Source organism: Falco cherrug, chromosome 3 (assembly GCF_023634085.1).
Source record: "Falco cherrug isolate bFalChe1 chromosome 3, bFalChe1.pri, whole genome shotgun sequence".
NCBI classification, from domain to species: Eukaryota; Metazoa; Chordata; class Aves; order Falconiformes; family Falconidae; genus Falco; species Falco cherrug.
In genome coordinates this window covers 77,165,140-77,191,004 of record NC_073699.1, presented here as the reverse complement: position 1 = coordinate 77,191,004, position 25,865 = coordinate 77,165,140, and the positions used below count along the sequence as shown (strand labels likewise).

The 25,865-nt window shown below is 39.5% G+C and overlaps 1 protein-coding gene across 2 annotated transcripts in view; it reads right to left on the bottom strand.

Moving 5' to 3' along the window:
• EPB41L4B (erythrocyte membrane protein band 4.1 like 4B) overlaps positions 1–25,865 on the bottom strand; it is a 172,858-nt gene that overhangs the window by 19,393 nt on the left and 127,600 nt on the right. For both annotated transcript variants that reach the window (XM_055705548.1, XM_055705549.1), the window contains 3 exons: positions 16,469–16,573; positions 11,947–12,082; positions 11,425–11,502 (listed from right to left, as the gene is read on the bottom strand). In XM_055705548.1, coding sequence (XP_055561523.1) covers positions 11,425–11,502; positions 11,947–12,082; positions 16,469–16,573 — 319 coding nt within the window. The remainder of the gene's footprint in view (positions 1–11,424; positions 11,503–11,946; positions 12,083–16,468; positions 16,574–25,865) is intronic.

Genomic DNA, 25,865 nt, shown 5'->3' with positions numbered 1-25,865 from the left:
CTCACCCATCCTTAGTTACAGCAGAAATTTCTCTCTTGGACTGACAGGAAACGTACAGAACTCTTCTGCTTGGTCCAGGAACAACAGCGGTTTCGATGCCAGAAGGCTGCTCCATCATTTGAGCAGAGCTCTGCTTCCCCATAATTTGTTTATTGGGAAAAGGATCCAGGGGATCCATTATTAAAGACATCTCTATGAAAGTGACTGAAGACTATAATACCGCAGTGAAGGGGAGAAGAAAAGGGAAATGGGAGAGAGGCCAAACAATGACAGTCCTCTCCCTGGAGGCCTGCTTGTGGCACTTCTTCAGGGGAAGAAATACACTGTGAATAAAATGTCACAGGCAGATCCTGGTCCCCAGTCAGTGACTTCCTGCCCATCCCAGCAGGAGCTCACAGGGAAGCCAACCTGGGAGCTGGGGATTTCCTGCAAGGCACGTTTCCAGCACTGCTGCCTCCAAGGCCCCTTCCCAGCACCATGTGGTGATGGAGGAGGCCAAAACACACTGTTGTCTGGCAACCTCTGCTGATGTTACGGTTCCTGGGAAGATTATAGTTAACTCATTTGATTCAGAAAATCCTTTTAACACTTTCTAAAATGTAACAGGAGCAGAAACTTGTCCTGTCAACTTCATAACAGGGGAACAATGAGGGGGCTCGCAGCAATTACTTTTAACTTTCTCCTCAAGAGCCCTGGAATAGATGAAAGCTATGACCTGGGATACCTGGTTTTCTTGTTGGAGGGTCATTCTAATTTGTTGTTGGGTTTTGGTTGTGGGTTTTTTTGTTGTTGTCGGTGGTGGGTTTTTTTGTTTTATTTTGTTGTTTTGTAATCCTGTGCCTGCTGCTTTCTCAGTGTGCTCTCCAAGATCTTGGGAACTAACTGTTCTTGGTGCAGGAGTATGCCCACTTCAACCACACTGTAGATGTGAAGAAAAGCCTTTAACCACACTGCCTCAGTGTCCCTGTTCTTGGTGAGGGAGGAAGGAGAAAGCACAGTTTCTACAACCCTTTTCCAAACCAGTAGCAGCAAGACAGGAGAGATCTGAAGGACAAAATGACTTTAGAAGCACACACAAACATGGGCTCTGCTGGTCACAGCCATTTTGAAGAGAACAAGCTTTGACTGAGGTCTGGGCAGCTCAGCCACTGACACAAACACATGGACTCTATGTGGATGTGAGCACTTGAGCTTCATAGTTATTGATTTTGACAGTTTCCTTGACTCAGATATAGCATGAGTGCCAAATTGTGCATAAATTCAGGTGGTCAGAAGCCCACTGTACTTGGCACACAATTTCCCATCTCCAGCACTGCCAACAGGGTTCTCAGCAGAGCACATGCACATGGCTTGGTGCATGCGCCAGATGGCATGGGCAGCTTCTTCATCAAAATCCACCCTGGTAATACCTGGCACTTTGCCAGAACTGTCCAGGTGATGTTCCACAGCATCAGAGCACTTGCAAGACTCTAGCCAACTTTTTGGCAGAGGAACAATAAATGACATCAACTTGCTAAATGACTTTTGTAGAGGTTCATTTTCCTGAACCCACTGGCTGTTCCTCTGGGGAGGTGGGGTGGGGTTCGGTTGCTGAACATGAGATGAATGCCATGCCATAAAGGAAGCCATAAATTCACAGTTCTGCCATAGCGATGGTTTTGTGGCCAAACTGCAAGGAATAACTCTAGTAAGTACTGTTTTCTAGTCATCATGTTTAAATTGGATGTACAGGACATCTACCTACATAGAAATTTTCTTGCTCAGCAGAAAACAGTTTAGCATTTTGTTTTTCAAATGAAGGGTAGTGAACAGAAGAGGACCCTTTCTGCTGCATTCAGTGGTTTTCAATCCAGTTACCATGATTAGCTGGTGTCGTGGTTTAACCCCAGCTGTCAACCAAGCCCCACGCAGCTGCTTGCTCAGGATCAGAAAGGAATGTAAAACTTGAGGGTTGAGGTAAGAACAAATAGGGAAAGCAGAAGCCGCTCATGCAAGCAAAGCAAAGCAATGAATTCATTCACCACTTCCCACGGGCAGGCAGGTGTTCGGCCATCCCCAGGAAAGCCGGGCTCCATCACGTGTAACGGTTACTCAAGAAGACAAACGCCATAATGCCAAATGTCCCCCCCTTCCTTCTTCCTCCCTTAGTTTATACACCCAGGATGATGCCATATGGTACAGAATACCTCTTTGGCTAGTTCGGGTCACCTGTCCTGGCTGTGCCCCCTCCCAATTTCTTGTGCCCCTCCAGCCCTCTCACTGGCAGGGCCCAAGAAACTGAAAAGTCCTTGATTTAGTATAAACATCACCCAGCAACAACCAAACCCATCAGTGTGCTGTCCTCACATCAGAGGCAAAACACAGCACTGTACTAGCCACTAAGAAGAAAGTTAACTCTGTCACAGCTGAAAGCAGGACAGCTGGAATTAAGCCACTTCTGTTTTCTTCCTTCCACAATTAAATTGCAATTTTCCTCTATGATCTACAATATTTGGGACATGGCACAGAAACTGTGGGATTACTACAGACATGCTGAGATTTATGCAAACTTCAATTTATCAGTTTAATTTACTAGTTATTTCTACTACTGCAATTCCTCCAGGTTCTAAGACTTGTACTAGGCTCTGTACAAAGTCAAAGCAAAAGATCTGTCCTGATGTAAATCTCACAAGCCAATGACTAGGTCTCTGTTTCGTTCTTGCTTGCTAGTAGCAGGCAGACTACAACAAATTAAATAATTATTGTGCTTCAGTAGGGAATGATCCCACTGTTATGATAACAGTAAAAAGCAGAGGATGAATCAGTAGATAAGCCATGAGAGAAGATCTCTGGTCACTTATGCACCACTTGCGGTTCATCAGAAGAGACTGCTACTGGAAATGCTTCAGAATTCTCATCAAAAAATGCCTAGTTATTCAAACTGAATGTCTTACAAAAGAATTGGCGCTGATACAATTTTCTCTATACTTAAAACCTCCCATATTTTAAAAGGGTTCCACTCAGCATTTTGTTAGAGGAGTTTTTAGTGCCTACTTTAGAAAGGACATTTTGTTTGGAAACATGAGCTCACTGATATTAATTAACAGACATTACTTGAAACTAAAACACTTCACAACTGCTAAAATGAAAACATTTCAAACTGGTCTGATCCTTCTCTCTACCATTCTTACCACTCTTGGACATCTGGTTCAGGATGTCTTCCAAAGTACAGGCTTTTGAAAGAAAATGTAGATCAACCAGATTTTACTTTAATCAAAGAAGAAAAAGAAGAAGAAGAGAAAAAAAAGAAGTTTCCTATCAGTTCTGATTATTCAATTGAGTGGCAAATGAAAAGAAAGTTTACTTGCTCTTTTTTGCTGGTTGTACAAGTTGAGTCACCCAGCCACTTAAAAAACAGCTCGGGAAGCAGATGTTTCCATTTTCTGTTGGAGCTTGGAGGCATTCAGTTGAAATTCCACAGAACAGCCAAGCAGTTTACATCACACTTGCTATCACACTGGAAAAATGTGAATTAGAATTACACATATATCAATTCATTAGTGGGTTGGAAAGAAAACAAACACAAGAGTTACTCACTGGAGTCTAAATGCAATTGTTACTGATCACAGTGAGAAAGAGAGATTATGAACTTCATAGCTGCTGAGACAAAAGGAATTATGTACTTCTCAGGCCAAAGGAAAGGTGATTAATATGCCTTTATCAAAAGACTTTGAGACGTAATAGCTTCATCACTATACTTGTCTCATTGAGAGCAAATATAAAGAGATATATCTAGTTTCAAGTAGGCTTTTGCACAGAAGCTGAACATTTTTCTATTACACTGATTATTGTAGACAGGAAAAGGAAACTCTGCCAGTACATCCAAAAGTTGATGGTCTATGTCTGAAAAGCCCTGTCTACTCACTTTTATTCTACTTAGGCAGATGTTACATCTGCTTACGGCTGCTAAGGACATTAAACATTCATTTGAAAAGTAAAGCAATAATCTGAAATAAAAAAAATATATGAAGCAGAAGTATGATTGAACATATCACACGATTTACAATATGCAGGTTCTAAAAGATTTGCTAAAGATTTGCCTTCTCAGCTTCCAGCAGGAGGTAGATGTCAGCCAGCTTAAAATCTGTTTGCTTGCATTTTCTTGATCTCCTTCATTTTCTCTGATGTTAATTTCAAGCAAAAGAGAAGCTGCTGCTGTCACGGAATGATCAAGTTTTTGATGAGGAGGTAGGAGAAAGGGATTGCAGGTAGCATTTTCTATTTATTTTTTTTTAAGCTACAATGATGTTTATGATCCTCAAGTTTTCTGACTTTCCTAAGCACTGCTGAAGTGACGCCAATCTGTATCACTTCAGAGGCACTTAGAAAAGCTTTGGACTAGAAATGGTTATTGCACTTTTTACATGAAAAGAGAAGCACACAGTCTTGCACTGCCCTGTCTAAGGTGTTAGGCAGTTTCAGATGCTCTGCATTGTTAGGGAGCAATCTCCCTAGGATCTTGCCTGTCAGTTGGCCTTAAGTCACTGTTATTGCAGTCAGATAGACTCCCTCTCTTAAACTGATCAAACTTCATTTTAAAGTTACTTCAACAGGCAAAGTAGACCCCAGTCTGGAGTACTACTCCAGGAACTACACTGCTTGCAAATGTGCTTTATCACTCCCAGAGTCCTCAGGAGAAACACCTGTGAAACCCTGTGGTTTCACAGATGATTTGACCTAAAGCTAAAAAATTTTGTCTGTGGGGTTAGTGTTCAGCTGGATCAGTGATCCAGCTCCTGTCACAGCCCCACTAAGGAAGCTGGGACAGATGAAACCATCCAGTCCCCATCTACAGAAAGATCTACATGGTCAGCTGTGAAACCACAACCTCAGTCCTCCAGCTTCATAGGCAAGTCTGTTAAATGGCCATCAAACCACCCACTGTACAGACACAGCATACATCCCGCCACTATTCAACAATCTCACAGGCTTTAGTTACAGAGCAGTAGCCATTCTCTAAGCTATTTTCCTGGCTCTATCTCCCTGCAGGCACACAGGTGGTAGAAGACCCACCAGTGCTGCAGTGTAAATGACTTCCCAAATGAGCTCCCACCATGTGGCAGGCCTGCTATGGAGTCCAGCCAAAGTTTTAAGATCCAGGACCAGCTCTGCTTGCAAGATCTGGCAGAAACTGGATTTATGGATAGGCATTTGCTTATTTTATAATTTCTACAGGCATGGGGCAGGCACACGGAATGCCAGAGGATGGTTAAGACAGCATTTTAAAATGTACAAAGGTGACTAAAAATAATTGTACGTGGCAGAATTTATCACCTCTCCAGGGAAAGGCTTTTGATCCAGACTACCTTCTGACATTCCACCCTTAACTTCATCTCAAGTTTTATAAAAAGTTAGCTGGTGGGCCATTCATTATTTAAAAGCAGTGAATTAGAAGATATAAAGTAGGCACAGTGCACCATCACACGCCTGCACTTTTTTCCACTTAACACCTTCCCATCTTTTCAGTACTTTCTCTTGCTCATGTACACATCATATCCAATTTATCACAGTGTCCACTGGTGCAAAGTCAGCAATAGATTTCACTTTGTGGATCTTTTTATTTCTTGCAGAATTCACTTTCAGTAAGTTAAAGAAATAGGCAAGTGTTGAATCATCTGTCACACATCTATAGAACACACTGAGTTCTTCTGCTCAGCATACACATAACGGGGAAAAAACATTAGTTGAGCCAATGAATTTAAATCACTTAGAGGCAAAATAAAAAGTAAATCTAGATATTTACAGTTCATCTTTTAGCATTCTCTCATTTTGTTTCTTCACTGACTCTGTGTGTCCTTCTATAATGGATGAATGAGAGCAAATTCCCAAATAGCTGCGTAGCAGTCAAAGGAGTTTTACATTTTTTTAGCGAATGATCAAATAAGATCCAAGAGGCAGTCTCTGAGCCTGACACTCAGTTATGTTGCACATTAGTAATTCAACAGACAGCTTATGAGACTGGCATCCACCAATAAAGACCTGTGCTTGAACATGCAAAGACACATATTAATTGTAAGTCCTATTTATAATGCTTTAATCTGTGCAGCTACCAGGGAGTGTGAAAGCCCAGTCCAAAATGTATTCACCCAATATTCTGGCTGCCCAAGTGCCATGACTGTTTTTAAATGTGCTATGTCCCCTCTTTAGTTATTAGCATGCTTTATATAACCTAAATGATGCTCAGGTAATTTGTATTTGCTTGATTCAGACTGTGTGCTCCCAGGAGCCTTGCACTGCATGCAGCACTGAGCACTTGTTGCAAACCTTCAGTCAGTATCTCGTACTCAGTTTGACTGGGCATTACAGTGCACCCCTTTGAATTGTGTTCTTATCTGGTTGTAGCCCTTTTCTTGCAGCAAAAAAAATGGTCCTTTGGAACATTAGTAAATTTAGTAAAATTTTCCTTTAGTTCATATGGAACTAGATTTATTGCCTATTGCTACAACATTTTTGCATGAAAGTTGTTTGCTTAAAGCAATTGCTGCTCTTTGTTTTTTCTTAGTTTAATATGGAGTTAAAGGGTGTGAACTTGAAACTGGGAATAAATGCACATTTGACACGTTGCTTACTTCTTTTGGTTCTTAATGGTATGTATAACAAACAGACTGCTTTTTTGTGCAAATTCCTTTGCTCATAATGGGCCATTGCATATCAGCTTGAATGTGCAAATACAGTTAACTGAGAAGCTGGCTTGGAAAATAGCATTTTTGAACATTCTGCTTTGAATCCAGGTCATGGTTACTGTTCCCAATACATCTTGTACTAAGGAAAAATATATTTTCTTGTTATGAAGAAGTAGAAGTAGAAAGCTTCTAATTCTTAAATATATATCACACAGCCTTCATAAGTTTATGAGGAAGACCTATTTTATCTTCAGTATGTAGTTCACCATAAATAAAGCATTTATAAATTCATCTCTGACTGAGATGTTTTAAAGACTTTTGGGGCATGCAGAGATAGCTGATAAATACTTTCAGCCAGTTAGACAGGAGATACATGCTATCTAATGCTCTTATCAAATATTAGTCTTGAATTCCATTACAGCCACTTTTTCTTAGAATTCAATATGAAAAGGACTTGTTATGGAAGTATTAGAGTTTGATATGTTTGCTTGTCTTTCACTGAAAAATTGCGTTGCACAGTAAGTGAACAATTCTTTAAAATGAAAGCAAGAAATACTGAACTCATTTCCTACTCTTTGGCTTATTGCAACCTTGCAAAACCATCATAAAAATTTAGCAACTAAAAATCCCATCAACTTTTCTTTATAAATATAACAAATGTTAAAGGGGAGTGGCATGAAAAGGTTCCTTACCCATTCTCCGCTATTCACTACTCCTTGCTTGCTCTAACTATCTAATGAGAGTTTGCAAGGATGTTTTATTGCCTCCATAAAGATACTAATACTTCTCAGAACTTCACCATGAGATGATTGGCTTTTGACCTGGTTACCTTCACTTTGTTTCCAAAATAGTAGATATTAATGCATCAAATTCTGTACTCTTTCAGACTCAGTGAGATTGCTTTCAATGAATAGAATTGCATAGGCTAGTAATGCTGCCACTGAAATAGAAATATTAGTTTCCAACTCATCTTAAATAAAAATATCTAGTTTTACACTGAAGACCATTTATTTTTCTTTTTAAAATTATCATACCAATAATTTATACCTCTTAAATATTTTATCTCGTTTTGAAAAGGAAAATAATTTTCTACTTCCCGTTTTCCACCAATAGATGGCAGGTGAAGCTCTAGAAATTTATTGACTCGATAGAGGATGAAAAAAGAACACCTATAGTTCGCAAGTACATAGCCAGCTGTAAATCAGTGCTCTCTTGATATCTCTTCAGATGTGATCATGATTTAGTCCTAGACCACACACTTTGCATTATAAACTTTAGTCCCAGTTTAGGAATAGCTACATTTTATATACAGAACTGTTCATTCTTATTTCTTTTTTCCTGTTCAATTAGGTCAAGCCAAAGTTTGCACACTGTCTCTTTTGGTTGAGAAGGTATTTGTCAGCATGGTGTAGCAGCTGTTACATTCATTTAGGGTGGTAGGACTGAGCTTTCTGTAATTAAACAAGACAGCTCTGCATTCATACCCATGTCACAAATCACACTGATTGTAATCTGGAACAGAATAGCTTGAAGCTCAAGCTCTGATTTCCAGTTCCATAAAAGCTAGAAACACAAGGGGTATGGGGGCTGGCAGAAAGACCCTACTACACTGATAAAATTAATTTTTATAAACCACAATAAAGATGCTCATAATGGGTTACTACAGTTCTTCATATATAATTCTGTATTTTTTTAAAAAAATCTATTTCTTTTCTGAAACATAGAAGCAGGAGGGATTAAATCTTGTTTATATACAAGCCAGGTACAGTGCTCAAAGTCACAATGGAGTGGTATAAAAACATAGAGATTTTCTTCTGCACATGTTACCACACTTTTAAGGACAGCAAGTAATGCATTGTAGTCAACTAATTGTAAGATATACTTGAAAAATGAAAAGTGAATAAACCACGTGGTTTGAGAAGTGCAGAGCACAAAAAGGCACCTTTCTTTCTAGGCAATTTGCATTAGTAAATGTACATTATTTCTTCTGCAAAGTTATTTCCTGAAATATTTTTTTTCTGAAATCATCAATTGCTCTGCTGTTACTGGCAGTCTAAGTATTGATGACTAAGTGACCATTATAGATCAGATGGTTCTTGTGTATGTATCACAGTAGCTCCTCCAGGCTGACTAAGTAGACAAATTTGACTGCTCTGATCCCTGCACGGCAGCCTGAATGAATCCTATTAATCCAACCCATTCACTAATCTTTCCATTTTTATATGTTAATTTGGTTTTGTGAGCTCCAATTCTAACTGTAACTCTCAGCATGCATTAAAGCTTCCACTATATGGGCAACAGCAGCAAAACATGGATAAAACCCAAGGCCATCAAGAAGCATCATTGATTAGACACTGAACAACAAAGATCATGCAGTTGAGTCAGTAACTATTAATCACTCTCTACCAGTAAAATTATAGAAGAGAAGGGAGGAAGACTGAAACTGCTTCAAATTAACAGCTCTCCAGTGAACTGGGGAAATTTGGCAGCATATATCATGATGAAAAGAAAAAAAAAGAAAAAAAAAGTTGATTTTAGGTGTCTAATTTATGTGCCTTGTCTCTTGTCATCTAGTCCAGATGACAAAGACAGCTGTTTTAACACCCCTCTGCAGGAAACCCCCTGACTGTGTAGGAACCTGAATTTCCAACACTATCACCTCAGGCAAATACCCCAAATCCAGTGGCGTGAATGACACCTATTATATTGTACCTGTCACTGAACGTGAAACAAATGGGTGCAACAAACAAGCAATACCCCAAGGGCCAGGTCATAGCATGTAAAACCAGCACACTACCACCACCGACAGCAGCACGATGTTAAGCTGTACATGATCTTGACCCTATTATTAAATAATCAGACTGGCTCAAAGTTACACATTTCCCCTTAGCTTGCCTTTGTTTGGAGCCTCTCCCCCTGAAGAGTAAACTTTTTATTCAAACTTCAATGGAGAGCAGCCTGCAGCCAGTGAAATTGCAGAGAAAGGTCTGTAAACAATAACTGCTCTGTAGAGAACAAGCTGACCTTTATAGATGTTAAACAAAACAATGAGGGCTGATTGATGCTGTGCAGTACATGCTCTCCAAAATACTAAACCCAAGAAAGTCATGGAAGGTTAGTTTATGAACATACGGCATGATAAATTATGTCAGCGGACGGTGGGGTAGGGGAGGGGAAAGCATGATTAGGTAAAATATTTAGGGAAAAAAACTCGTATTCTCAGCTGGAAAAGGAAAAGTGTGTAATGCTGACTTCTATTAATGGAAACAAAAAACAATCCTATGTTGCCTAGAGCAGGTCAGTTGCTTAAGCCTCCATGCCTCATTTTAAAAAATTCTGATTAACACAGGAAGATACGGTATAATGTTTTTTAGAATAAGAAATCTATTAGCACTTTGATGGAAGGTGATGAACATACTTATTGAACCTCTGAAGTTATAGAAGGACCACCAAGTGCCCTCAAGGACTCTGTGAAGAAACAATTCCACAGGCTTGAAACTACATATGAGAGGACAGCTTTGCAGATCTCGCTGTCCTTCTAGGGAGGGGTGTCCATTCCCAAACTGCGGTATACCAGGCACAGTCTCAGCTGCTCCCTAGTTTCTGCCCAGTCCCCTACGTCAAACATGTCTTCCCATCTACAGCAGCAAGTCTTTAGGCATAGTACACCCTGTGCCCACCTCAACCTGCCTCTGAAGCCAAAAAAGCCACAGCTGAATATTCACATCCCTTTTTTGAAGTAGGGAGAGGCCTAGGAGGGGTAAGCCTTCACTTCATCAGACCTGCAGGGGAAGCCACATCTCTTACCCAGTGGTAACAGGACACACGCAGTTACTTACAGACAGGTACCTCACCGTCTTTGAAGCAAAAGGTACATCCCCACAACGCCTTTCTAAAACTGTAAACAAGGACCTAACAATGTAGTGAAAGCAATGCCTAGGACAGAATACTCTTAATGTATCTTAATACGAAAGTCTTTATGCCAAAAACATAGTACTTTCCCTGTTGTGCTTTTTATGTGCTTTAAACATGGTTTGTAGAAGACAGCAAAAATGGCTTTGGACAGCAGAGGAGCTATCTGGCATTAGAGCTATTTGCAATGCAGGATGACTTGGAGAAAGTTAAGGATCATACTGCGATCCTTCAAGTAATCTGCTCGGAATCAGAGATGAAATCCTGGGATCACTGAAGTGGAGAGCATTTTGACTTCAGTGGGACCTGCATCTCTCCTTGGCTTTTAAGAAAACAAACAAACAAAACACGTTCCTCTAAAAAAAAGAAGTTAATAATAAACATGTTATAGACTATTTTGCCTTAAAGTGAAGCAAAGGAATCTGCTAATGAAACGTGGAAGTGCAGGTACACGTCTTTGGATTGTCTAGTGGGTAAGTCTGAAGAAAACTTGTGGGGAGAAGGGACTTTTCAGACAACTCCCAAAAGCAATCTGTGATCACATTAGGAACCTACGTTAAAAGGACAAAGAAGCTCCTGAAACCAGTGCAACAAGGTGTAGAGATACCCAGGTAGGAGAGAGAAATGAGAAGTTATCCAACAATAAAAAAAAAGCACACAGAAGATCATTGTTCTTGTGGACCGATTTTCAGAGATACTGAGCTGAGTTTGAAGGATGCATTCAATATCAAGGAAAATTATGTCATTCCTGTGCACTATCCAACACATTGCACAGTATCTCATTCTCTTAGCTGCAGAAAAATTATTGAAAACTGTTAAATTTTCCTGGTTGCAAACTGAAACTATTTACCATAGGTGTGGCCTCTGTGAAATCCATCAGGAGGTCACCTGGCTCCAAAGCAAAGGTACTTCCAGCATCTGTGGAACTCTAAGGGCAAAGAAGAAACCCAGCATTGAAAAAAACCCCATTTAATTTCTGTAATTCTGTTTGTTGTTTGGTTGGGCTTTTTTTAATTCATTAAAGCATAGATTGCCAAATGTATTTCAAATTTCCCACCATGTTTTTTAAGGATGGCTATTCAGGAAAGACAGACAACAAAATTATGCACTTTTGAAACCAAGGTAAACATTAACTGAATCCAGATCCACTGCCCCCTAATGTTGATGAGAAACTGTTACTGATTTTAGCTGGGCCTTGGAGCAGGCTCTAAACATTTCTTACACAACAGGTTAAATGTATTACTGCAACTCTGCATTAAAAACTACTAAACGTGGACTTACTCCACCCGAGGAGAACATGTTATCTGCAACTCCCTCTGTCCCCTCCTGAATACTCTCTCAACAGAAATAAGCTGATTTCTTTGTGTATTACCTTGCCACCAGGTGAAACCTGTGTTTGTCCTTCTGATGTCTGTGGCGTACAAGTTTTCTGTGACCCAGGAGATGCTGAAGACACAGGTGTCGATGCTGCTGCTGCTGCCAGTGCTGGAGGAAGGTCATCTTCATCACTGCAGTTGATAAAAGCAGACAGATCTTCTCACTAGAATATGTCACTGGACTTTGACAGTACTTGTGCTGGAGGAGGCCCTGGTAACCTGTCAGCTGTAGTACTTTGCAATGAGTTCTATTTATTCTTCCATCTGTAATGAAACTAACTTTTCAAGTAAATTAGATTTTTAAGCTTTAAATATTCCATAGAAGTGGATTGGCTAGGTAACTCCCATCTGCAAATGGAAATCTTACGGGTATGATGTGCAAGCAGTGTTTCTATGAAGTATGTATATATACATAAATGAACTTATTTGATATTACTGTACTTCATTCTTTTCTGCAGAGGCTGGCAGTATTGATAAGAACAGATCTGGTTCAATTCATCCATGGGACTGACTGCTTCATTGGCTTTAGACCAATGGAAGATTTGATGCCTATTACTCAGCTAGTCTATGCTATTGTTTTCAAACTGTTTTTAAAGGACTTTGATTGACTCCCAAAATGAGCTCTTTAGAAACATTCTTGTGAGGGTATCTTTTTCATGTCCCATTTATTCCATTTACAAAGAAAATATTTTATTTAAAACCAGATTGCATGCTTCCCTTGGGCTCTAGGCCATCAAGCTGAACTCTTTTGTCTCACCTACTGTCACCTCTAAATGAAGGCCAATAGAGAATATTATATCTTCATTTACTTTTGTAGAGTCCCATTGACTACAAATGATTGGGATCAATCAGCCCTGAGTCAAGAATATTTCCAATTGCTAATTGCAATTGCGTGGAGGTAAAAAGAGTCACAATTTGGCCTACAGAATCTGTATTACCAGGACTGATGTGTTAAAAGGAAAGGCTACAGCTTGACAGTTTAAAGAGAGGGAAAAAATGGTGAGAAAAAATACTTCTTATAAAATGGCATCAATTTTAACTACCAGTTAGGTAGTCACAGTGCACAGAAGCCTGCCATGCCAGTATAACAGACATTTCCAGAACTGAACAGTACTTGGTTTAGTGCTACTTGAAGACGGCATGCCTGGGCCACACGGTACGGCAACTACGTGACATAACAGGGTACACAGCCTTAGGGTAGGTTGTTTGGGTGATAGCGATGGGTTTTTTTATTATGATATAAAGCTATGGTGATTAATGTTATCTTTTCCAACTTCGTTTTTTACTTCTTCTGAATAAGGATAGAATTCAGCACCAGAGCATGTACAACACACTGTTTTTATGCTGGAAAGAAAATGCAAAATCTTTTGGACCTGTTCAATAGATGTTTTATTAATGCAACAAGCCAGAGTTGGGCTGTTGACCTAGTTAATCTCTCAGAAACATTGTAGCTGACATTTTATCAGTCCTTGTTCCCTCTCTCAGCTGGAACACACCGGTATCCTTGCTGGGTAAAGCTGCTCTGTTGCATACAATGAAGTGGAAAACTGTTGAGAATTTGCCAGTTCAGAAAGGCTTCTTAGTGTCTGTGATCCAAAGCTAAGGGTTGGGGTCCAGTCTTCTCAGTCATGAAATATTAGCATGCTAGCTATAAGACTGAGAATTGGCCTTTCTCACTATATTTCTTTCACAATACTCCATCACTGTTTCTTTGCATTTCCTGTATTTGCATTCCAGACACAAGATAATTTCAATTGCATAGAATTTGGGTCTGCCAAAAAAAAAATTAAAAAATATCACAGCCTGTATTTTTGACTAATGACTCTTCAGCCCTACACACGAGCATAGCATAGGTGACAAGTTTGGTTAGATGTGTTTATGTGCTGTTCCTCATGACTAACACCGGACAACTGAAAATCCACATGGGGGCAAGGCATGCTCAGAACTGGTTCCTCAAAAATCACAATCAAAAATTGAGAATTCACTCCTGAATACATAATTTTTTTAAAATATACTGTTTAAATGTTGCTTGTCTGTGTGTGTGTATCAACACCACCGCCTTTTCCACCACATGACCCTGCCTCTAGTCTCCTTTCCATTCTACTTGCCTCCCACCGCACTGTTCATCACTTCAGCTCTTGCCTTCTCACATTCTCCTCTGCCCACACACTACTGAATTATATGTGGCATTGTTACTCGCAGTGGCCCCTGGCATTGTTTCCCTTCTCTCGAGGACAACCTCTCACCCATTTTCATTTACCCTCTCCTCCTTCCCTCAGTGCGTGGGGCCACTTGTTCTGCAGGTGCTCAGCAGCTCTGGGGGACCAGCCGACTGTTCATGTACAGAAAAGGGAGGTGTTGGTCTCTGGTCCAAGGATTTTCTCTTTGCCCTTTAAGAGCAGGTTAACTAAACACTTTCTCAGACAAGAACGATCTAGTAATAGCTGATTATGCTATCGCTTCAGGGATGACCCCCTGAGGTACCTATTTTCATTATTTGATGTCCTATTACCTATTCCTCTCCTTTGGTTGTTACCTTCTATTTAATGGTAAACACACCCTCTCCAGCAGTAACCTACCCAAGAGCAATTTTTTTCATCCAGATTCTTACAAACTGATTTCTCAGTAGCTACATTTGCCATGTAGCAGTATTTGAGGACCAGGTTTAACAACCTGTTTAGGTTAAAACTTAAATCAAAAACTTTTCCAAGTGTGTGTACAAAACCTGTGATTATACCTGCAGTAGAACATTAATTCTTGCCTGTCCTTACACATCAGTGTCTTCAATGAATAGGATCAACCGCTACATCCCGTTGCATTACCTGCTATATGAAGAGCATCAAATAATTGGTTCTTCTCAATGTCACAGCCTTTTCCTTTGCTGACTGCTATCTACAGGTCCCTGCATTATACAAAACTCTGAAAAATCAGATGCATCTTGAAATATGTAGGAGATTTCCTTCCCCTGGCTTGTAGAAAAAGACGTAGAAGTGGTGTTTTGTTCAAGAAAAGCGTACTGCTGTCTGAACTATGCTAGGCAGAGTGAGTGAGCAGGTTCATTCAGGCCTTAGGAAACTTCTCCTACCAAATGCTGCCAAGTTCCCTGTCACACATTACCTTCAGGATTAGCAAACAGTAAGGGAAACTGAGTTCTCTTCCAAGCTTGAATTGACAATTCCCATCTCCTGTAGTAGGAAAAATTTCTTCACAGAAAGTAGTCAAGCCCTGGAACAGGCTGCCCAGGGAAGTGATTGAGTCCCCATCCTTGGAGGTATTTAATAGACATTTAGATGTGGCACTTAGGAACATGGTTTAGTGGTGGACTTGGAAGTGCTAGGTTAATAGTTGGACTCAATGATCTTAAAGTTTTTTTCCAATCTATTTCCAACAAATTTTACGATTCTATGTATCATAGTAAAAGACAGAATGTTATGTGGTCTGCTGACCAAGCTGTGGCTGTGTGTTCCTGTATGTCAGCCTTGGTCTCTTGGACAAATACCAGTTTGGCTAATTACTCATTTTCCTCTTAGTTTCAATTTGATTCATTCTTCTGTTTCTTCTCCTGAATAATTTCTTGGGTTTCGTGATGCAGGTTGTTACTTTTTTTCCATAACAAAAGCCAGTGTTCTTAATAGTGAGACAGAAAATAATTACATACTGAAATTCATTAGAATCTTTCTGGAGAGAAGAAAAACTTTTGCTAATGTTGCTGTATATTTAGTGATGCTAGAATGTTAAATTGCTGGAGGGACTAACAGTTGCCATTCCATGTAGAAAGCATACATATTTTTTTCTTCATTATGGTATTGGCGTTCTTGTACTAATTAGTTTATGCTGACATTATCCCTTTTTTTCCCTAGTTTCTGGTGGCTTTGCCTGTCCTTTCATATGAATGACAAATCAACAAACTTATTTCCACATCTCTTCGGTACCTCACATCTCTAGAGACTCTCAAATCGGATGAAATATGTGTAAATGGGATGCCAAAGCCCTATAGGCACACATCACAGATCACTCTTACCAGATCTAAGGGACTTTGCTGAGCTGCTACAGCTACAGCCAGTAATTTCCGCTTATGACAAAACGATAGAGAGAGAGAGCGCACTTTCTGAGAAATAATGGCTGACAGCACAGCTTGACCACCCAACAACTCAGGACTATTTTCCTCATTTTGCAAATGGGGTTGTAATGAAGCAGACACAGCAGCTTGCTCCAGCTCACACCAGGTCTTTGACTTTTCATGCGGAAAAGAGTTTTTTAATTCCTAACCTATAAACTCAGAAAAAGGCAGCAGGCCTGCAGTGCTGAGGGTTAGCAACTGCTTAGGGCCGGCAAATTCATTTTGTATTAAAAGCTTGAAGATTCTCAGTGATGAAAGGAACTGTATCAGTATAAGATCATTATCATGTAATTGCACTCATGCCTTTCAGAAGGCATAGCTAGAGCAATAATTAGCATCCCCATTCATTTTCAGCTGTAGTAGGCAAAAACACAAAGACCATGCTACACGTTACTCACAAACTGTACTGCCTCGTTAACTTCCTCACACGAGAAACTTTAATCTCCTGCTTTTCTGTAGGGCCAGTTGATGGCGTAGTTTCAGGTCGCACTGGAGCAGGACTTCTAAAAATAACAAGAAAAATACATGTGGCACAGTCTTTATTTAAACTACTTCAGGCATATCAACAAAGTTCTAACCCATCAACACATATTTATCTTGCAAAGTGGCAAGTGCTCATTGAAGTTCATCCTTTTGTTCCATTTATAGTTCACAAGCCAGTGTGCATGAACAGAAAAGGATATGCGAACTCACCCTCCTGTGCATTGCATACCATTTATAAAAGCAGCAACTGATTACAAATGCAGAGCCTATGTAAGAGACCATGTGGAAATGTCACTGTTTCCAAAATACAACATTTTAATAACAGCCCAGCAATTCAGTCATGTCAGAAATACTTTTACAAAAAATGCATTTAACAAAAAACTATTTTATGAATAGTGAAGCCTGCTCTGTTTAAAATAGTTTTTACCTGAAATTAAACATTATCCTTCTGCATTTGAAAGAGCAGCTCAAGGGAAATGAACTAATGGATTTGATCCAAGAAGAGGATTGCTAGAAAAAGATGGCTTGCTAGAAAAAAAGCAACACTCAGACAAGTTTCAGATGCTCATGAATGTTAAACACATTTGCAGATCTCCAGCAAAGTATAGAAACGGGAATGAGGAGACCCACACAAAAGGATCTCCTCTTTAACCATTTATTAGTAGAGTTAACTAACACTTGAGTACAAATAGCATAAACACTAGATACAAGATCTTCATGGCCTTGGGAGGAAACCATTTCAACTGTGAGCTTGAGTGGCACAAAGACACATGAATCATCTTATCTACTGCTTTTGTTTGAAGCAACACATTATGATTAAATACACCTATGTGTATTACAAATGCTATAAACATAATAAATGTGCCAAACATTAAGAGATTAATTTGAAAGTATTGATTGAGAATTTGTGAAATGGTATTCTGCCATCGAATCTTAAGTCAGATACTAAGTACTTCCACAGCCCTGCTGACTGCTAGTGGGACTGCTCATGCACTGAGGCACATCCACAACTGGCAGAAGTGGCACAATGTTGTCTCTAACACTACAAATTTGGGTTGATTTTTTTGAGTCTTAGCAACGTGTTAGTCTTCCAAAGCCATAATAAGATAAGCATATTTAATTTTCACAATTGCAGCTCCCTCTGATGCCCTTGTAAGTTTTAAACTTCATTAACTCTCCCCAGTAACTTCTGAACCTGCTGTCCAGCTACAACAGAACCTACTGGGATGGCACAACCTTCAGATTATATCTTCAGTTTGGCGGTGCTTTTCAGTCTTTGGGGAGGTCACAGAGCATAAGATGGAGCAATGGGAAGTAAGTATTAGAGTATAACCGGCATACGTAATTCATAACCCAAAAGTTTATACATAAAGTTCCACTTCTCATGGAACAATTTTTGTCATTTTTTCTTTCTGCTTTTTGATCCCATTAATTTCAAGAAGTCAGTACAGATAACAGGAAGATTCATATCTTGCCCCTTCCCAAATTCCAATAGGGCCAGTCATTTATATCTCAGATTCACAGTGAGATTAATGCAGAACAATCCATTCAGATTTTCAGATGTTTTGCTGAGCTTGTTAGGCTGGCAAATAAAGGGAGGATAAGAGAAGAAAAGCGTCCAAATCGTCTTGTTTTTATCTTGAAGTCAGTATGTCTGATCTGGAAATCAACATCGTGATGGAAACTTCCAATGTAATTTTCATTGTAGATGACTGCTCTAGCTATTCTTTTCTTAGACAACTTTGCTCAAACAAAGGTAGCTTTTAACAACTGAAAAAAATTACTAGTTCTATTTACCTAAAGCGATTTTCAATTCAAGTTCTGACATAAGAAGTATAAATATGTTAAGATCCATTTAAAAACTAGATCTGATGGTCAGATCCTCAAGGGGTGTGAATGTGTGTAATGCCACTATTTTTACCTCATGTCTCCTGAAATACATTAGCTGAAATTCTTGCTTCAAAGGAGTAGTCCTCACAATTCTCCAATACCTTTATAAGAGGGTACTCACAAGCTTTAAATCTTTTCATCAAACCAGTGAAAGCAGGAACAAAAATAGCAGTATAAACTACACGGGAGCTGAAAAATGTTTCCTCAAAATGATAACAAGTGATGCACTAATACTATCAAGGGGTTCAGGAAACAGCAGTGTGCAACAGCAAAGCTGGTAACAAATATATTTCCAGTTCATGGCTACTTCAAATTTCTCAAGGCAACTTTATAATCTGTAATGAAAGTAAATCAGATATTTTCACACAAAGGAAGAATTGAAATGATAATTTCAGTTCCTTTAAAAAGTTTCATTTTTCAAAGCCTATATATCTCCTTTTGAATCTCACGTTTTGCAATTTAAAAAAAGCGCAGGAGATGGGACTTTCGAAGCATTTATTTCAATTGTCAAAATCAAACTTTTGTTTGAACAGATATTGTGCAATTTTGTAACTAAAGCAGTTTATAATTATTTCAAAGTGAGTTATGAAACTGATTTTATATGTGAAACATTTAAAAGTTCTAAGTCTGAATTAATCCTGAAAAATGTTCCACATAAAAAAATTCACTCAACTGTGATTAAAAGTGTTTGAGACCCAAACACGTCTTACTCTCTAATCCAACAAATCGATGGAAAAGTTATTATTTTCCTTTGAATGCTGCAAATTTTGAAGTGAACAATAGAAAAAAAAAGCCAAGATACAGTAACAGTGGGCACACCTACTCCTGTTTCAGTGGTTGTAACTGCTCAGATAAACTTTACTTGTATTTTGTAACACGCCAGTTAAGTATCCCATTTACTTGTTTTACAAAAGCAACACAATTTTAAGAGCAAAAACTTCTTTCCCTTTATTATAAAATGTTGCCATCATTTTTGTTGGAGGCTGGATGCAGTGACTATCTTTGTCCTGATAGTTATCAGGCCTCTGGGAGAGACACAAGTGCTATTTAATGACGCATTTGAGAAGCTGCAGGTTAGCTAGGGTGTAAATTCAAGCTACCTCTGAATGAAAAGGAGCAGTGGCAATGCCTCTACCTGAAGAGGCCACTAGCATGAGATGAAATGTTAGACTAGCCATACCAACTGCAGAGCTGGATTTTTGCCCTCATTAAAACCTTGCTAAGTTAGCTCTTTTCACACCAGCCTAAAAATTCCATGACACCTCCTGTTTCATCTACAAACACTCTTCCTCAGTCTGAAAGTGCTCAAGGCTGTTCCTACTCTCACATCAGCAACAAGATGCACGAAGTGCTCATCTTGATCCACTCAGAGCCTGATCTGTGTTTAAAAATGGCAGACTTTTAATATCATACAAACTCTTAAAAAAGATCTCACTGATACTCCTGAAAAAGAAGCAACTATAAAGCAGAGTAACATCTATTGTTATGTTTTGAATTCTAAGCTAGAATGTATTATCTTATATAGAAATAAATGGCTCTTGAAGAGAAGCCTTGTAATTGTACCAGCTATTTAAATTGTCATTATATGTAGATATCACCATTTGTAGTTTATAGCTGTATAAACTACATAGCTATAGTCTTATATAAACTATATAGCTTGAACAAAACCTGAAGCGTTGAAGGATCAATGGGACTCGAAAAAGAAAATGTGCAGTGTATTACAGTTCCTTTATAAGGATATTTTTCGATGTCATTAATTCATAAGAAACCTTTTTCCTGTAACAGTATCCAACCACTACAGCAGAAAAATGAAGGTACTGAACCAAGACAGAGTTACTTAATGACCTGGCACCTTACATAAAAATCTGTCACTTCCTGGTGAGAATGACAATAACAACCACGAATGTCAGCATGCAGTGGCAGGTCATCAGAAACTGCCTGTGCACTAAGAGCCCCAGCACACTTCTGAGCAGCAGCCAGCATGCTCCACTGAACTGGCTTCGGCCCGTTTCACAAGCCTGCACAGGAACATAAGTCATAGAGAGAGATCCCCCCAAACCCGAGGAATTTGTTTTGTTCTCAGAGCAGCCAACAGGGCTATTGAAACCAAAACTGCTCACAAAAAACACGCATTGTGGAACATTTCAAGTGACCACAGATGTCCGCTGTTTTAGCTTGAATAATATTCCTTGGGGACATGATGTACATGCTTGTGCCGAGGGACTCAGGGTATCTCACCCCACCCTGGCCCAGCTGTAATGGGCAGACTGGTTCAGAGGGCTGGGGCTATGCTGCTGCCTGCACCACCCCTTGGTGCACCCTGGCTTCTACAGACTGACATGCCCTCCTCGTCCACTAAGCCAGCTCTGGGCAGACCTCCATACTTGTTTGAAATGTGGCAAGTGGGCTGTGTGGGAGCAAGTGATTGGGCACCTAATAAGCTGAAAGGGATGAAATAACTTCTCTTTCCCTGGAGGATCCAGTATAGAATTTTAAAGCCACCAAAGTCTGCTGGGGGAACCTGCTTTCTGCATTTGTTTTTAACAGGTTTTGTCCTCTTCCCTTCTGTTTGTGCTGATTTTGCTGTCTGGAGCAATCTCTCTCCCTCCACCCTCCCAGACTAAGGCCAAGAGGCAGAAGCTAAAAGCCCCATGATTTACAAGGGTACAGCCATCTGCATGAAGGTTGACCTGCCTTCGGGTACCGAGTCATAGGGGAAAAAACCAACAACCAACCAACCAAAAAAACACCGTCTGATTTTTGGTTTCAGAACTCGCTTTGAGTGAAAATATGGTAGTGAAATCTTGGGAAGGAAAAGCAAGGAAGAAAGAAGAGGAAAAATATTTGATAGATGCATTCTTGTGTGTATCAAAGATACAGCCTAATAAGCTAAGCAAACACACACAAACATGTAAATCTTTTCTTAGTCAGTTCTCTAAGTGTTTCACACTTAATTCTTTTCCAAAGTAATGGCCATCTGAAGTTAAGAAACAATAATACGTGCTTTTTTGCTTCAATAAAGTAGTGTTTCTCAGAAGTCAGGTTAGCTCTCCAAAAAGTTATTTGGACATTTGAAAGCTATCACCAGCATCAAACTTTCTGAATAAAGGTTTTTTCTTCTTTTTACCTCTCACCCTCCCATATAGATTGCAGATGTACAACAAACCTCCTTGTTACAGAGCAGCAGCCTAATCAAAAAACAGCTTGCGGGCTTTCCTTACCCTCCTCACTTGAGTTCTTTTTGTTTTCAAGGAAAAAATTCTCTCCCTTCCCTTGTCCTTATAATGAAAATGTATCTGCAGTCTAGATGAAAATGTGATGCTCCCATGGTCTGACAGATAGATAATGATGATACAGAAACTGCTCTCCCCCAGCTCAGAGTAACCTTGCAGGTCAACATCCAGTACCTAAGGTTAAACTGAGCTACAAATCCTCTCTCTCTCCATACAGCAACCAGGACAGTCACTATAAATGCTGTGGTTTCCAAAGAGCCTAGGCACAGTTTAAGGGACACAGCCAAAGACATGCACCTTGAGTGGGTTATTTCATCAATTTAACTTAATCTGAAAGGTCTGGGTATTGCTCCTTTCTTTGCAGTTCAGAGATTAAGAATACAATTACAAATAATTCATCAGCATCTGACTTCAAGCAACAGGACAAAGTGGTCTTTAATACTTGGGAATGAAGTCAAAGAACATATCGAGGTGCCCTATCTGCAATCTGTAATGAAGACTGGCATGCAAAGGGTACAGAAGATTTCAGCTAGAAATTATGATTTTGACGCAGAAATTACTGCATGGGTTTCCTACAAAAAGCCAGAGTAGCAGATCCATTAACCTGTTCACTGGATTGAGGCCAGGCTGCTGTGTATTTAGCTATTCATTTTGTATTGGGAAATGCTGGCTATTATTTTCCAGTTGGAGAATGAATGTTTTTTATTTTTTAGGATGCAGGTTGAATGAAAAAGGAACTTCTTATAAAAGCAATTACTATTTGTTAGGAAGAAGTCAACATAGATAATGTTTTTAGTTTTCTTAGAATATTTCACAATACATTAGAAGGAGATACTTAAATGTTATGTTTCAGACTCTGCCTCATAAAGTCCATTCAGATTCTAGGAAAACAACCTGCTTGAATTCACTGAAGCTTATGTCAGATCAAACCAAGCACATAGTTTCTGATCAGCTTTAATTCTCACCTGCCAAAAAGTTTTTGTACATATCTGTTTTTCTAGGGAACTGAAGTCTTTGACTTGGAGAAACGAGCTGTCCATAATCATCGGGTGACATGCCTATTAGCCTCCAAATGTCAACGTGGACATCTACCACAGCTCTTGCTGGATGCCTGGTCCAAAACTTCAGTTCTGTGATGCTTAGAAACTACCTACCTACCTAGAAACTCCATGGTATCAGTTTGCAGTCTTTTTAAGAACTGCTGTTAGATAGTGTCCAAGACAGCTTTGTGAGCCACAGCCTTCTCTATCAATTGAAATTTCTAAATAAAAATCAGTTATTGTACCTTGAAGTCTTGAGCAGCTGGTAAGCAGCTGTATAATAAGTTCCACTTCTCTAAGAATACTACTCCCACCGCAGAACCCTAGCTTTCCTTACAAAAAAGAAAATAATAAAAAAGTCAGTGTTCAGAGTACATATTGTTGGATAAGCTAGAACAAACTCCCTGAGCACATACCTATATGCTGTTGGAAAGCTACCCTGACATTCACTGGATATATACTGTATATATACACTGTATATATAAAGACAGATACTGAGGTGTTAGTTTCAGATCCAAAACATGTACAAATTAGGCAAACATCAGTTTGCTTCTTGCTTATATGGTCACGTCCTGAGAGCACCTGCAGAAAGCCAAAGTTCTCTGAAAATCTGGTTCAGATTCACACTGCACCAGGTATGTCAGCAGGATGTTAGCTCAGATACCAAAAGATGATAACTCAAATATAGTCTGTGTACGTGAGAAAGGAAAGACAAAAACACAGGAATGCAGACATTACTTTGAGTGATGCTCCTCCCTTGATGATACAGGAAAGTTATATGTAAGAACTATCATCACTTTGGTCAGAAAAAGTGTAGGACATATTCACGTAAATTGAAAGGCAGCCAAATTCAAAGTCTACCGAAGATGCACAAGCCACAGCAGGGAATCATATTCTGAAATCTGCATGAGTAAGGCTTACTCTGCATTGGCCATTCAGAAGGGTGCCTGCAATTACTTCTCCTGATGCATCTGTACCCTGTATAACTTGATATAATTTAATATTTCCCACCCTTATTTTCTGGTGTGCAGCATCATCAGGCTCTGTGAGATAACATTTAATTTTACGTTACATGTTGAGCAGCTCCTAATGTAATTAGTCTTAATGTAATAACGTAATTCGGTTTTGGATGGGAAGATTTACAAAGAAAATTAGAATAAATGAATGTACAAAGCACCAGCTGGTGCTTATACCTACTCCAACATAAGAAGAATATTGCTATTTGCAATCCTATGAAAGATGAGATAATTTGGATAACAAGGATCAACAAAGGGTGATGCAGCAGTTGGTCTAAAAGGAAAGAAATCCACAGACAAATCCTGAACCATGTGGGAAGCAAAGCACGCCAAAGCTGTTTGCAATCCAAAAGCATGTTATAAGGGAAAATAAATATTGCAGTCCATGAATGTACCACATGGCACACAACAGCAAGTGGCAACAGTGACAAGAACAGTAATAGCTGACCAGTCAACTTGAGGACTTCTGTTGAAGAGGGCTTTTGACAACAACACTTGGGCACCTGCCTCAGAAATGCAGGAACTTGCATTTACACATTTGATCAGTACTTTGATAAGAAACTGGGTGACTACAATTTTCATTTTTATATTTCCTACAATATTTTATACTTCCTTCATAATACTAATTTTCTGGCAGACAGCCTAAACCCTGATCTCTCAAGGCTAAAAGAATCAAACGAGAAAATCCCAGTTGGAGGCAGGTGATGAAAGCCTTACCAAAACTATACATAAGAACATGCAGTAACTTCAAACTTGAATTAAATTAGATATCTAATCAGTAAATTCTCCCTGAGCACTTCTTTAACATTTCCATCTGAACGCCGAGTCAGATACCTGGGTGTAAGGAAGTTTCTAACAGACAGGGAAATGCCTCTGTTACTTCCTCATAATCCCTTCTGGCCCATTCAGTGTCAGACAGTGACAGACTTCTCTTACAACACTAAAGAAGAAAATGTTCTGTTAGAAAGGCTTTTCTAGCTATAGTGGAAGATTAATTCCTCCTGCTGGCCATAAAAAGGACTGGCATGATAACTGCCTCCCTTGCAGACCTGGGCGCTACACCCCAAAAGGAATACTGTTCAAAACCATTGCAAAATGACTGACATTGCAAATTCCAAACTTGACCAATGTTCACACAAACACATTTTTACTACATGCCTTAACAAAGCATGCCTCACTACGCAAGGTGGTAACTATAGACTAACTGTATCTCTTCTTGATTAGACACAGGCAATATAAAAAGCAAGACAAAACAAGTACATAAAGAACATGTTTTTTTCTGGCATTTCTTCTGTAAACAAACATTATATTCTGCCTTGTTCAAAATGCTTATGCCCCAGCTCTATAGCGGGGTTGTACTTCTCTGTATGTATTACTTAGGTGTTGATGAAAATGTGTGTGCTTTGAAGTTCTGTTACAACAGAGCTGTAATAAAGATACGTCTAACTCTTCTTGGTAGGACTCCTGTGTCTTATCAAGATAACTCGTGGCTCTCCTACTTAACCTGCTTTTGAAATTCCCCTCCCACTAGTTGCTCTCATTTGACTTCAGCTGACAGCTCTGTCATGTGCAGCCCAGTGGGTCCAGCTGAGGTAACCATACGACTTCCCCACTGCCACTGTTCAGATCTGCTGCTTGCTAGGGGTTATCGGCGAAGCAGCAGGGTCAATAAGGGGAATGTATGACTGCGTCCCAACTCACGGTGCGCTCTATCAATCTTAACTGAGGATTAAAGAAAGTGTAAACTAGGACACTGCAGCACATATTGGGTTACTGAGTCACCAGCATTTTCCTCACCGAATGTGGGAACCAGCACTTGAAACAGTCTGGGAGAAAAAAAAACAACTATCCAGAGGAGGGAAAGCTATAGACATGCAGCACTGCTCTCCAAAAGCAAAAATTCTGTGGTCCCACATCCTCTCCTGCAGCTTAATCTGATGTGTACAAGTTAGCTATTAACAGGAAGATCAGGATGCAACCTTGCACTTCCAGCCTGCGCACCGAATGACAGAGCAATTTTCAAAGCTTTCCCCTCCTGAAAGCTGACAAAATAGTACGATTTCAGCTTCAGCTGTGTTTTTTCCCCTCATAATTAAAATGAGTTAGATACAGAAGTATCTATGGTTTGCCAAC